The 15,019-nt window shown below is 44.7% G+C and overlaps 1 protein-coding gene across 12 annotated transcripts in view; it reads left to right on the top strand.

Annotated features, from left to right (window-relative positions):
* Positions 1 to 15,019, top strand: part of INPP5A (inositol polyphosphate-5-phosphatase A) — a 402,494-nt gene that overhangs the window by 134,355 nt on the left and 253,120 nt on the right. For all 12 annotated transcript variants that reach the window (XM_053307912.1, XM_053307906.1, XM_053307907.1 and 9 more), the window contains 2 exons: positions 3,261 to 3,361; positions 8,458 to 8,545. In XM_053307912.1, the coding sequence (XP_053163887.1) occupies positions 3,261 to 3,361; positions 8,458 to 8,545 (189 nt within the window). The remainder of the gene's footprint in view (positions 1 to 3,260; positions 3,362 to 8,457; positions 8,546 to 15,019) is intronic.

Genomic DNA, 15,019 nt, shown 5'->3' with positions numbered 1-15,019 from the left:
GGAACTAGAAAGGAAAGACAGAATGAGAGAACAGAGGAAGAGAAAGGGGGAGGAGAGCCCAAAGTGGAGAGCGCTGCGAATGTAGCAATGGGATGCACAGGAGAAGGGCAAGGGGCAGTTAGGATCCAAAGAACAGTCAAAACAGCAACCAAAAACGACACCCCAAACTCTGACTTCAGAGGAGTCCCATAAGGGGGACAAGGGCAAGTAAGGAAAACTCAGGAGAAACAAGAGAGACTGCTACAGCAGCTCTCAGTAAATCTAAATTAGTGATTGTGCCCCAAACTCTGACTCTAGAGGAGTCCCATAAGGGACAAGAGGCAGAGAAGGAAAAACTGTTAGGAGCTAACAGTAACACTGGAAATAGTAAGGACTAGGGGTGTGCACGGAACCGCGGAGCTGCGGTCCGGCACTGGGGTGGGGGGTTCCAATAAGGACCGGGGGGCTTCAGTTACCCCTCCCAACAACGGCACCATATTTTCTTGAGCAATCGGGCGGCAGGATACCTCCCTGCCACCCGCTTCATTCCCCGCTTGGCTCCTTAAGTATTAAGAATCGGGCGGCAGGATACCTCCCTGCCGCCCCCTTCAAAACCCCGCTCAGCTGGTGGCCGCCCCCTTCAAGACCCCTGCCGCTCCCAAGACCCCTGCCGCCCCCTTCTCCCCAGTGCTCCATTGCAAACGGGCGGCAGGATAACAGCAAATGCCAAGCCAGCAAAGGGGCAGCAGGGAGTTATCCTGCCGCCCATTTGCAATGGAGCACTGGGGAGAAGGGGGCGGCAGGGGGCTTGGGGGCAGCAGGGGTCTTGAAGGGGGCGGCTGTCAGCCGAGCGGGGTTTTGAAGGGGGCGGCAGGGAGGTATCCTGCCGCCCGAGTCTTAATACATAAGGAGCAAAGCGGGGAATGAAGCGGGCGGCAGGGAGGTATCCTGCCGCCCGATTGCTCAAGAAAATACGGCGCCATTGTTGGGAGGGGTAAGTAAAGCCCCCCCCCCGTCCTTATTGGAACCCCCCACCCCATCTTCCAGAACCAAACCACCCCGTGTCCGGACCGGTCCGGAGGCCTTTAGAATGGCCTCCGGACCGGTCCGTGCACAACCCTAGTAAGGAACCCCCAAAAAACCACACATACATACATCAAGTAAAAGAAACGAGCAGGGAGATGAGGAGGAGGAGGAGGAAGGGGACCAGAGACTTTTGCACACATGGTTCTTTGCATCTCTTCCGGAATGGAGGGTGTGAGTCCACATATCAGCTGGGTTTTCCTCAAAGTCCCTGTGAGCTATCAGGGAGCAGTACACACACGATTCGGCTTTTCCCCAAATTACTGCTGCACATTCTAGCTTCTGTTGTTTGATCTGGCTGCTTGGGAACTTGTCTCGCCATAGTTAGAACTGTCAAACTAACAACAACAAAAAAGGTGTATCTCCTCCTCCTCTGGGATGTAATTGGTTGGAGAAAAACCCCGGAGCAAACTGTGGGAACACGCACAGGAAAAAGATCTCCAGGGGTTGCTGAGAGGACCCGACCCTATGTGATCTGCTGCAGAGTAGATTCTCTCTTCAAATACCCCGTGGCATGAAGCCATGTCTGGATAACTTCCAGGAGAAAAAGAAAGCAAAGGGGGCTGAGCGGGAGGTGAGAGAGAGACCTGAGGGTGGCTGCTTGGCTCCAGTCGACTGCGGCTCCTACCTGCTGATCGTTACTGCCTCGTGTTGGTCCTCCCTGACTTGTATGTCTGTGTGCTCTGCATGGCAATTGCTCATGTGTGCAAGTGCACACACACAAACAGCACAGGCGCAGCCTGAATGGTGGGCAGAAGCAGCTGTCTGCTTGACAGCTTTCTCATCCATGCTGCTGCCGCCCGCTCTAAGCCTGGCTGGATTGGGTTGCAAGAGGGCAGGCAGCAGCAGTCTGCCCTCACTTCCTCCTTGTCATTTGGAAGTGATATTTGCAGTGGCAGGGGAAACATGGCATGGGGGAAAAGGCAGCAATTGAAGGAGCCAACTCAGCACATGGGGAGACTGCACGGCTGCTGCCCCTGCTCTCTTCCTGCTGCTCCACAGTGAGTGATTGCAGCAGAGGGAAGGAGCAACCAGCACAGCAGCAAGCAGGGGCAGACTGCTCGGACTCGGAGCCTCTCAGACACCCAGAACCACAACCAGTATGTGCCCACGGCCTGCCTGCTGCAGGGCCTCTCCCACTGTGGGGCTCAGGGCAAATGCCCCGGTTGCCCCACCCTAAGGAAGGCCTGGGGGGCTCAATTCCCCACTTTTGTTTTCAATTTAAGCGATCGATTGATGATCGGCACATGATTGACGATGTCAGTATTGTGTAAATGTCTTGTTTGCCCACAGATTTGTGTACCCCAGTAGTTTCCAAACTTTGGATAATGTACCCCTTCCTAGACCTCAGACAATTGTGAGTTCTCCCTTAAAAGAAAAAAGAAAAAGGTTTTGCTGCAGTAATATATTTTTCTTTTACTTTATGTGGTACATTTAGCCCGCATTCAGACATCGCACAAAACCGGAGTTACAGGTGGCCAGGGTTCGTGTATCTGAATGTGTGAAACTGCAGTTTGAACCCTAACTCAAACTGAGGTTACAGTCACCAAACTCCAGTTTGGACCCTCAATTTGAAGTGAGGTTCACTGCTTGGGCCTCTGGTTTGCAGTTGCCTCCATTATGTCCGAATGCAGAACTGGAGGCAGCCTTCGCTGGAACCAGAGTTGAGGGAAGGAAGCTCTTCCCTTTCCCCATCTTGATTGAATGCCATGGCTGTCCATCAATTAAAGGAGGAAGCCCACCAGCCAGCTCCTCCTCCTCTCTGCAGTCTCACAGACTGCAAAGAGGAGGCCAGTACTTATATCTGAATTCAGGCAGGTAAGCGCATGGTGGTGGTGGGAGCGGAACCCGGGGTGTGTTATGTCTGTATTTGGCCTTAGTGTAAAACAGAGCTGGGCAACGCAAACCACAGTTTGGGAATTACTGGTGTATCCTGTTTCATGGGGTCACCTCTGCATGACTATTTTTATGACAGATAATATATTATGACAGGTGATCAAATACCTGCAACACAGCATTCTTTATACATTCTCACAGTATGTTTTTGATGTAAAAATATCTGCAGAAATACTGCGGTGACTAGAACATTTGTTGTTTGAGCCATTATTTTGTAGAAAATGAATTTCTAGTAATTCCATCCCGCTTGCATCTTATTTTTTGAATTGCAGCTAAGGTCATTTTTTTGTTTCATTTTACAGGTTGTACATACACACAAGCCACACTTCATGGCATTACATTGTCAAGAGTTTGGTGGGAAAAACTATGAAGCATCCATGTCTCATGTGGACAAGTTTGTTAAGTAAGTAACAAGAAAGATCAATTTCAAATGTAATTTATGGGTAAAGTGAAAAATACTAAAGAAATACAAAACATTTGATATCTTCAAATTTAATTAATTAATTAATTAATGCATCATATTTACATCTCTAGGAGGTGTTCAAAATTAAAAAATATTAATAAGTAAAAACAGATTAAAAATCCACAAGACACAATAAAAGCTATCTCATAGAATAGGTTATTAAAACAAGTTATTAAATTAATTCTAGTTAAAAGCCTGCGAGAACAGGTGCATCTTGACGGTCTTCTGGAAAACAAACAGAGAAGGAGATGCTCTTATTTCAACAGGGAGCATATCCCAAAGGCTTGGGACAGCCTCAGAGAAAGCCCGATCCCAAGTTGCCACCAAATGAACCAGCGGCAACCCTAACTGGACTTCTCCAGAATAATGTAATAGGTGGCAGGGTTCATGACAAAGAAGTCGCTCACTTAAATCTCATGGGCCCAAGCCGTTAAGGGCTTAGTAGGTAATAACCAGCACTTTGTATTTTGCCCAGAAACATATCGGCAGCCAGTGCAGTTCTTTTAAAATTGGTGCTATATGGTCCATTCAGGTTATCCCAGAGACCAATCTGGCTGCCACATTATGTACCAGTTGTAGTTACTGGACTATGTACAAAGGCATCCCCACGTAGAGTGCATGAAAGTAGTCAAGCCTGGAGGTTACCAGCATATATACCACTGTTTTAAGATCATTTACCTCCAGAAATGGACATAGCTGACATATCAGCCGAAGCTGATAAAAAGTGCTCCTGGCCACTGCCTCAACTTGAGAAATAGAGATAGTTTTGGATCCAAGAGCACTCCCAAGCTACGTATCTGATCTTTCAGGGTAAGTGTAACCCTATCCAGAACAGGCAGATCTAAACTCTCAGGTCCCGACGCCCCCAGTCAGTACCTCCATCTTGTTTTGATTCAACTTCAGTTTGTTATCCCTCATCCAGCCCATTTCCACCTCCAGGCAGATGTTTAGGGAAGATATGCCATTTCCTTATGAGGTCAACATGGAGAAGTTGATCTGGGTATCATCAGCATATTGATAACACCTTGCAACAAACCTCCTGATGATCTCTCCCAGCAGTTTCATGTAGATGTTAAAGAGCATTGGAGACAGTATGGATCCTTGTGGAACTTCACACTTTAGTTCTTGCTTTGCAGAACAGCAGTCTCCAAGTGACACCATCTGGAATCTTAGGCCCTGCGTATTTAAGAGAATGTCTTCTTCATTATGTGCCCCACCGCCAATTGAGGTCGTCTGGAGAGGTCCACCTCCGGTTGCTGCCAGCTTGGCAGTTGGCCATATGGGGACGGGCCTTCTCGGTTGCTGCCCCGGGACTGTGGAATGCACTCCCTACTGAAATATGATCCTCCTCATCTCTGACAATTTTTAAAAAGCACTTGAAAACCCACTTCTTGACCCAAGCTTTTTCAGCTTTTTCAAATTTTTAAGTTTTCATTTGTTTTTAATTTTTAGATTGGCTCCATTGTTTTAAGATTTTTGTGTATGTTTTAATTTGTTTTATGTTGTTGTTAGCTGCCCAGAGACGAAAGTTTGGGGCACTGTACAAATTTGATAGATAGATAGATCAATCTAATAGAGAGGTAGGAACAGAACCACTGTAAAACATTGCCACCCAATCCCACCCTGCTCAGCCAATCCAGGAGGATACCATGGCTGAGGGGTATCGAAAGCTGTCGAGAGATTCAAAAGGATCAGCAGAATCACACTCACTCTGACAGGTCTATCAATGGCTGAGGGCTATAGGCCACCTCCAGCCTCAGAAGCAAGATGCCTCTAAATACAAGTTGCTGGGAGTAGTTGTAGGACAGAAGGCATGCCCTCAGCTCCTTTCTGTGGGTTTCCCAGAGGCATCTGCTGGACCACTGCATGAAGCAGGATGCTGGACAAGATGGGCCTTGGGTCTGATCCAGCAGGCCTTTTCTTATGTATAAAGCTGTACTTTATCTTGGAAAATGATGAGGAGATTCTCACGATCAGCAAAAAGCGGGCCAAGGGAGCCTAGCCCGCTTTTTGCTGACCGTCTGCTGCCACGGGAGCTGCGCAGCTCCTGGCAGCAAACCCTCCTAATTCCCCCTCCCCTTAGCCAAGGTTAGCAGAGTGAGCGCTCCACTAACCCCGTCTTCTTGATCGTGTATTGCTGCGGTCAGCTCCGCACTGTGGCATCACATGAGGAGACACCCGGCAGGAGGCTGAAGCAAGCCTCCCGACCCCTGAGGGTCTCTCCAGGATGCCCCGCGCGCTCATCATGGAACTTCCAGGGGCCACACGGCCTCCAATACCGGAGGCCGTGATGGAGCCGGCAGCCATGTGGACGGCCAATCCGGCTGCCCTGGGCTGTCTGGGGATCGTCTGCAGGGAGAGTGGGCTAAGCTGCGATCTTGCGGCTAAGCCGTGAGACTTGCCTCAATATCTCAGTTTATGCTGCTAACAAAACATACCTGATGCAAGGCAGTACTACTACTACTACTACTACTACTACTACTACTGGTTTTCAACTAAAGTTTCCAAAGTGATTTACATAGAAAAATAAATAAATAAGAAGTAGGCATGTGCCCGAAACGTTTCGGCGCTGGGGCAGGATTCGGTTTTTCAGCACGGCAGGGGTAGCACTTTAAAGGTAGCACTTTAAAGTGTACTCACACACCCCCCGCCACGTTTCCCCCGCCGGCGCTCTTCAAATTTCAAGCCCCTCGGGGCGGCAGCGTTCCTCCCTGCCGCCCCGTTCCTCCCGTCGGCCGGAAGTGGCCGAAAGTTGCGAGCGCGCGTGCGCCCGTCATGCGCGCGTGCCCGTCTGCCGTGCGCGCGTGCATGACGGGTGCACGCGCGCTTGCAACTTTCGGCCACTTCCGACTGATGGGAGGAACGGGGCGGCAGGGAGGAATGCTGCCGCCCCGAGGGGCTTGAAATTTGAAGAGCGCCGGCGGGGGAAACGCGGTGGGGGGGTGAGTACGCCCTCCCCGCCCTTTAAGTACTACCCCCGTTGATGCCGAAGAGTCTTCGGGCACATCTCTAATAAGAAGGTTCTTATTTATAGTAGGCAAGTGGGAAAGAGGGTGTCAGTCAGACATTTTTTAGTCATGTTGTTGATACTGCAGAGTGAAAGAGACTTGTTTGAAGAATTAGACAAGAGTAGATGTAATTTCAAATCAACAGCCTAACAATAAACAGTGACGTGCTAACATTAAGTTATTGCTAGGTTCTCCTTCCCTTTTTAAAAATAAGTGTACTTTTTAAATGGTTGAGGAATTATATTGATGTTTCTAAATGAAAGTCTGGAACAAATCAGTGTAGCTATTGTTTGTGCTGTTAACACCATTTAATCAGATTCTCAGGTGAGCAGCATCCACACTAATACTGTTCTTGTGGTAGAATGTTTCATGCACACAAGGAATTATTCATTTTCCCTCTTCTGCCCTGATGCCCCCTGAAAAATATGTCCCAGAGAGGACCTTCAGACACACACATTGGGGGCAGGAGAAGGAAGAGTGGGATTGGGAAATGGTGTGCATGGAATTCTAACATATGAGTAGTGTTGGACTGGGTACTGTTCTACAGTAATAAAGAATTTCAGTTTACATTAAGCATGGCATTCCAAATGTGACTCAGATTGTCAAAGCTTCAATAACAAGTTGAGGATATTCTTGCCTCTGCCGCATCCAAAACATGAACAAAACTTCTGTATCTTGGCTTTCCAGGAAGGGACCCAGTCAATGCTATGGATCCCTTCTGCACAGCAGTTGCTGGAAGGAAATTGTTTACAATGGGCACATTGCAGGACCTGTGGGGTCATTCAGATTGCTTTTGGTTAAGAGTTTATTTCCATGAGAGTTGAGGATGAGAAATGGGAAACCAGGGTGTATATATATGTCAGATGGCCATCTTCACTCCAGGTGTTGGAGTTTAGAGATCTGTCTGAATTGTCTTGGTTTGTTTTTATTATTCATCACAATTAGTTGAGATAGCAGGATGACATCATTTGTTCGGCTGCTAGTAGATTGAGGAAGGGGCCTGGGAACTCTGGAGGGAGAAGCAACCCCTTAGATGTCGATCTTTTAACCAAAGTTGTGAGATTGGGGCAGGATCCAGAAATGCAATCATCTAGTGAAGGGACCGACTGACATTCCCCAACAATGGAAGAAGCCCTGTGGGAATCAAAGGAGTTGGAAACTAGCAGTATGTCTGTCTTCTTCCATAGTCCAGTGGGGCAGGGGGGCGGGGAGACGAGGACAGTGACTTTAACTACTGTCTCCTCCCTCCTAAAGGACTATTTACTTTCAGGAATGTGTCTCTATTATCTTTTGCCTGGATCTTTGCATACTTTCTTTTCACACTTTCTTTCAGGAAGTGTGTGTGAGAGAGAGAGAGAGTGAGAGAGTGAGTGAGAGTACACATATCTCGATTAAGTTCACTTGTTCATCTTATATTTTCTGAATTTATTATTGATAGATCCTAACCATTTGTGTTGGTGATTTCACCATTAGTAAACCATAGTGAAAAATATTTAATTTATCTTTAGAGAAGATAAGGCCTTCAGATCTTTTGTCCAATGTTTGTTTTGCTAATGGAACATTGCTTGAACTTTCTGATGTAACTTTCTCATTTTATTCATGCATTGTGACGTTTTCGGCCTGTAAGCTAACTTGAAAGAATTTGTAGCTTCTACTCCACTGAAAGTAATGAAACAGTGCCCTCTACTGACTTCATTCTTCAGAGAAGAACTTGATGGCTTTTTTGTTGTTGTTTTTTGAATTATGGAAAGAGGGCTATTACTGTGTTTTCTGGGTGGTTGTAAAATAGAATGTGTTTGTTTCGGATGAATTTAATATAGATTTGAATGCTAAGTGACTGACTTTGTGAAGGGGCACAGAACCAAAATGAAATACTCAATAGGGAGAAAAGGAATGATTGAAGTGTTATCCTTCTGAAATCTAATGGTATCTTAACATGTGTTTTGACCACCTTCTTTATTTTTTAAATGAATGTGTTTTTAATGTCTGGAAGCAATATCTACATCTCTTTAATTTTGTGCCTTTCAGAGAATTATTATCAAGTGATGCAATGAAAGACTACAACAGAGCTCGAGTTTATTTGGATGAGAACTACAAGTCACAGGAACATTTTACGGTAATTTTTCTGATGCAATTTCATCTTCAGTTTTTGTAGGTGCAATGTTAGGTATTCTTCGTCACATGGGGCTTCTTTGACAGCCATTGCTGGTGGCCAAGATATTACATATAGTAAATATATTGCTAAGACTGATTCATGCATTTAATCAAAGAATGGTTGCTACTTGAAATGAAACTATGTGGTCATTGAAAGGAAGCTGTAGACTTGTTCAGGTGTTATGTAACCATGTCTGCATTACACAGTTACAGTGTCACCAGTCGTATGTTCCAAGCATATTATTGCTCCCAGCCTGCTCCCAACCCACCCTGTATTGATGTGTTCCTTAAATTCACCACTTTCCATGGATAGAGACAAGGTTCCTGATTCAAGAGTGATTGGATGCTCAGCATTCTTAATCACAGGAAGGATTTCTTTGCCCAAGTACAGCATTTGTGTCTGCAACCAAACATGCTTCTAATGGAGAGCAGGGGGCGTGGTTTATGAGTACATTGACATGAAGGTGAGCCAGTATGCATGGTCAGTATTGGCTAACATGATTTATATTTTATGGCAGGTAGGTAGGTGTGTGTATGTGTTCATACTTTTGCACTCTCCCTTCCCTAAAGATCAGTGACCCATGGTAGGCTATTTAACTTTTAGTCCTTACTTTAAAGGACCAGAACAGTCACCTAGTGCTGCAGCTTTGGGAGCAGTGCAGATGGACCAGAGGCAGTTTGCCACTCCAGAGTCCTGTTGTACCTTGCCTCTGACAACTGGCAAGTTCCCACATAGCTGTAGTAATTTTGATTACACTAATGCACTCTTTCAGAGAGTGTCATTGTACCATGGTGGTGTGGCTTTGTTTTTGAGTCACGTTGGCAAATAATACACGATGAGGCCTAAGGCGTCCCATCTCACTTGGGTGAAGCAGTTGTCATGTGGTGTGGCAGCAGTAGCATAGCCATTGTTAGGTTTGTGGGTGAGACTTGAAGGGTAACCAAGGTTCGAGGTCTTCAGGGCAGCCAGAACAGAATGGTGACAACCAGCAGTCAGGCAGATCTTAGGATATCAGGGAGTGAATAGCAAGGAAAGCATGCTAGAGGGTAGCACAGATACTAGGCAGGAGCTGGGAGAGAACAGTAAAGGAACTTTGCGGCAACAATTGGAGATAGAGACGGAGGGCTTAAGAAGGAGCTAGGAAGTCTGTACATTGCTCAGCCTTATCCTTCACAGATGACCCTGGTTCTGTCTCCTACTCCCAAGGAGACCCTTCCAGCAGTAAGTGCTGAGCCGCCAGTTGGACATTCTGTAGTTGTGCCCAGTCTCAGTGGCAGCATTCCTAAAGGTTGGGGGGTAAACAGTGGTGCCTCTCCCCTGGAGACTTGCCTTCTAAGGCAGTGGTTCCCAGCCATGGTTCCTCCAGATGTTGCTGAACTACAACTCTCATCACCCCAGCTACAATTTATTGTGGTTGGGGATGCTGGGAGTTGTAGTTCAGCAACATCTGGAGGATCCCTGGTTGGAAACCACTGTTCTAAGCTATGGGCCATCTTGGGAGTGGCCATGTCCACTCTAGCTGTGAGTTCCTCATCTCACGACCTCTCAGGGCCCTCGTCAAGGTAACCTCTGACACGAAGAGAGGCATGCCTTATTAGAAAGTTATTTATTAAGTATAGTATCAAATGGGTGAAAGATAGGTGTCTGTGATTTCCTTGTTTGCCATTTTCTTTCAACATAAGTGAGATAGTCAAGAATTGTAGAACTTGTCATAGAACTTTGAAGGGACCAATTGTGAGAAAAGATATGGAAAATTGTAAGGAGAGGGGGAAATTCCTTCCTGAAATTACCAAAAAACAGAGTGGCAGCACATACGCCCTCAGACGTTGGTATAATTTAGGAAACCTATGTGCCCTACATGATGGTGGCAGACTAAGGGCCATCCCCCCTTTTTCTTTCTCTTCCATACTGTCTGTAACAGATGACAGCCTTTGTCTCAGAGCAGCTCACATGAGGGGGGAAACATGCTGAATAATCCCTGGCGAGCTGCTTGGCTGGGCTTCTCATAAAACTAATCTATATTTCCGATAGAATTAAAATGCTGCCGCCACTCCCCCTCTTATTGACAGAGCTTGAACCTCCCTGGGCTTGGGGTGGAATCCCAGGGAAAACTCTCTTTATTTTGCTATTGGATAAGTACAAAAACCTTCCACGTGTAGGCCTGTACGTGATGAGAAACTGATAGCTGCTGAGTGCTTGACGATGCTTTTGTACCAGAGAAATCTCCTTTCCACCCTCCCTTTTTTCCCCTTCAGTTAAAAACCAACTCTGAGAGGCTGGTAAAAAGAAAAGAACCAAAACACAGTTATATTCAATTACTACAGACTGCTTCCGTCTGAGGCTTTTAGGTTTTAAATAAACTCACAAATACTTAATAGGTTACAAAAAATAGGTAGTCTTAGGCTTCAGTTTCAGGTTGCATTTGGGCGTGCTTAGAAGTTTACAGAGTCTTTTGCAACGCCCTAGGTGGGTTGAGCGTAGGCTAGTGTATCTTATTTTAATTACGTTGCAGGTAAACAATAATAGAACAGTATCAGGAATATGCAAAGCGCACACACACACACACAAAGAAACGCAAAAGAAACGTTTCTAATGCAAAATCTGACTAACAAACTGTTCCCTATGCTGAATCTCTTTTTCCTGGAAAAATCCCTACTTCCTTGTTTGAACTGCCACTACTATCTGACTTCCCACTATTTGTTTGCCATTCCATGACTATTTCAGATTTTGTCTCATTTCTAGTCTACTGAAGCAGGGTTGTAATTTCTTTTCTGATCAAATAGGTGACGGACTGCATAGCATACTGGTTACCAGAGCATCCTCTGCCCAATAAGGAAAGATGCTAAAGAGCTGCCTTTTCTACCAGCAGAGCTGTGTAGACTTAGACCCTATTCAGACACCTAAGCAAAGCCTCTGTACTCATTCAACAGCTAAAGTGGGGCAGGGTCCTGCCTTGGCAGTCCCTGTCAGCATCACTCATGGTTAGAGCAGCATTCATCTGAAGAGGCAAATGCCACTTCCATGATGGAGGGTGCTTTCTTGATTGGGAAATGCCCACCATCTCAGAAGTGGCATTCCTCAGACTGGGAGCGGCACGTTCTAACCATGAGCAGCATGCTGGCTGGTATGACTGACAGGGACGTGGCAGGACTTCTGGCCCCGCCTTTGCCGCTGAACGTGAGTACAGCAGCTTTGTTTACATTTCTGAATAGGGCTTTGCAGAGGCTTAGATAAAATGCTGCCATAATGCTATCATGCCTACCTCACCTGTGATTATAAGACTGAGAGAAGCGTTGTAGCCTCAGCGCTGGTTCTTCTGGCCTGCTAAGAAGTATTGCAGCAATCAAAAGGAGAGAGAAGGCTAGGAAATGGCAGGAGGAAATGGAAAGGAGGGAGCAAGTGAATTTGAGGAACAGGCAAGCAGATAAACATCTGGACAAGAGAATGGTTATAGTTGATCAGCCAGGATACTGATTTAATTTTGTCCTGGCACAACTTTGATTTGATTTGATGTGATGTTGGATCACCGTTGTGATATTTGTTGCACATACAAAACCACTGGTAATTTAAGACAAAACTTAAGAAGATCTCTTACAGATTAACACTCAAAATGTTTTATTCAGAAAGGATATCTTTCCTGAGCAAACCTTAACTAAAACGTTTCAAATAACACTAGGATTCCATTTCTGTTTACATGCCTTGAAAAATGAAAGCTGGGTGAGCAGAATTTTGATAAGAGATATAAGCCAAAAAACACCCCTGTGTTCTGCAATTCCTTTCTTCCAGGGTTAAAGTGGTGTTCGTGTGCTCGTCTGTCTGATACATTCGGCATTTATTGTAATGTATACCAGTTAGCAGCCTACGAAAGTTGGTGGTATTTGAGTTGTCACTTGATTAAAGAAATCTTATGTGATAGATTTATTAAATCTGCATGAATTGTGGTTAAAACAACAGTTCTAAAGAGAAAGCATTGGCTTGTTGCTGCTAGATGATTCACGCGTGTCAAAGTAGGTATCATTCTCAGCATAAGAGAAAGAGGAATGCCTCTTACTTATTTATTTATTACATCTTATATCCCGCTCTTCCTCCAAGGAGCCCAGAGCAGTGTGCTACATGCTTAAGTTTCTCCTAACAACAACCCTGTGAAGTAGGTTAGGTTGAGAGAGAAGTGACTGGCCCAGAGTCACCCAGCAAGTATCATGGCTGAATGGGGATTTGAACTCGGGTCTCCCCAGTCCTAGTCCAGCACTCTAACCACTACACCATGTTGGCTCTTCTAAGAAGGTGCCTAACTCCCCCCCCCAAAAAAAATTACTTCCCCACCTTCATGTAAAAATAATCAAGGTGCTACTAAATCATAATAAAAAATAACTTTGATAATAAGGCAATCTAAAATAATTTATAAAAGCCGCAGTCAGATTTTGTTGAAAACAATATACAGAGAAGACTACTAGAACAGAACAGTAGCCCACACATTGCACAGGGTTATGTGGGCATTTCCAGTTGGCCTGCACTGCTGCAGGCATCTTAAGGAAGCATCTCTGGTCTTGCACAAGTGCACAGATATTAAAGCACTGTTTCCAATGTAAGTAGCACTCCTGAAATGTGGGCACACTGCTTTAATTGTGCAAGAACCCACAGATACTTTCTTAAGAGTCTGTATCTGCACAGGCTGATCAGAAATGGCCGTATAATGCTGTGCAACATGTGAGCCAATATTTACTGTTCTTAAAAAAAAAAAAAAGAGTTCATCTTCAAGTGAGAGTGATATGGCCAAATGGACCTCTCTTAGGAGGCTGATCCAAATTTGTGGTATTCTGAATATTCTCTAAAATTTGACTGGTCTTTCCTAGCCCTACTTGGGGATACCAGGGAATTAAACCGAGGACTGTCTGCATGCAAAGCAGATGCTCTGTCCACTGAGCTCTGGCCCCCTCCCCACTGAACCTTCTCCTTGTACTGATGCAATTTGAGATCCTTTTGTTCTCATTTACTGTATCTGGTCAACATCTTTTTCCTCGTTTAGCTTGCATTTGCTGCTACTTGAATTAATCAGTTGTGACAGCCCACATTTGGCTTATGCATATCTATGACATCATGTCATTCATAGGTTTATGATGTCATCAACAAAATCATGTGGGTCACTGCAACCAATAGTATTAAACATTACAACCTGGTTATTGGACGAAGGAGTGTGAGGATTGTGAGGTATGATAGAAAGGAAATAATGGAAGAGCATCATTAAACTACAGTAAATGTGTTCACAAGTCCTGAAAATCCTTTAAGCTTAAATATAAATGTCCACACTGTGATAAATTTCAGAACCTTGAGCTAATGTAGCTATTTAACAAGTGGATAGTTACTGTGCTATAATATAGGGTAACATTATTAAATAAAGAGCATTATTTTACCTTAAAATTATGTTCTCATTATTACGAAAACTGTAAAGTTAATTCCCGTTAGATTAATGATATTTGAGTAATATTTTCAGTTGAGCCTGCCTCAAATAATTGGTCATTAATTTAAAAAGGAAATTGAATTGAATTTATCTTGTACATAAATCTGTGCCAATTATTAATGAGTCTCAGAAAATATCCACATGTTCCCAGAAATGAATGGAACTGGCTGGTTCTCATGCGCGTATTAACTGTGGCTGTTAGGAGTGTTGTTACATATTATAAAATGATTCAGGAAGAGTGACACAATTGAATTTAGTGCAGAGGGAATTCAAATACTTTATTAGCTGAGAGAGCATTTAAAAGACTAAAGGTTCTTCCCTTCCCTTCCTCTCACCCCTTGCACTGGGCAAGCTTGCACACTCTCTCCAGAAGGGGGAGCTAAGGTATTAGCTTTTGCACAAAATTAGCTTCTCGATATACTGAATATAGAAATTGGTGAAGAGATAAACTGCTGAATGTTCTTTTTGCAAATGTTGGAAATCTGAGCACATGGTGCTCAGCATATTAAAAGAGAAAAAATAACGTGATCTGCTCATAAGATCCGAGTGTCTTGAAAATTATTTTAGATGAAGGGCTAATTTTGAAAATTCTGGGTATCAACCTTTTAGGGGCTTGGATGACTGTACTTATGAGAACATAGCCTTCAGTGAGTCACTTCTGAAAATGCTGTTACCCATTATACTGAGAAGAACCAGCATTTGATGTTGATGAAGTTGTACAATAATAATTATAGCACTACCCATGTAAGTTAGAATTACCCTGTCCTAATGAGCTTTCAATCTAGAAACAATAAAATTTCAGTATTTTTATCCAGAGATTAATATAAGCTGGATTGACAGTTCAATTCTGAACTGGACCGGAGTCGGTCCAGTCTGTGATTGAATCAAACCAAGCTTGGTCCATGGCAGAGCAGTTAGCCAGTTCAAGGGCCTATGCCAGGTGAGTCTGGTAAGGATACCCCTTTACAAGCAAAGGC

This window comes from Hemicordylus capensis, chromosome 3 (assembly GCF_027244095.1).
Source record: "Hemicordylus capensis ecotype Gifberg chromosome 3, rHemCap1.1.pri, whole genome shotgun sequence".
NCBI lineage: Eukaryota > Metazoa > Chordata > Lepidosauria > Squamata > Cordylidae > Hemicordylus > Hemicordylus capensis.
This window is presented reverse-complemented; position numbering and strand designations above follow the sequence as displayed.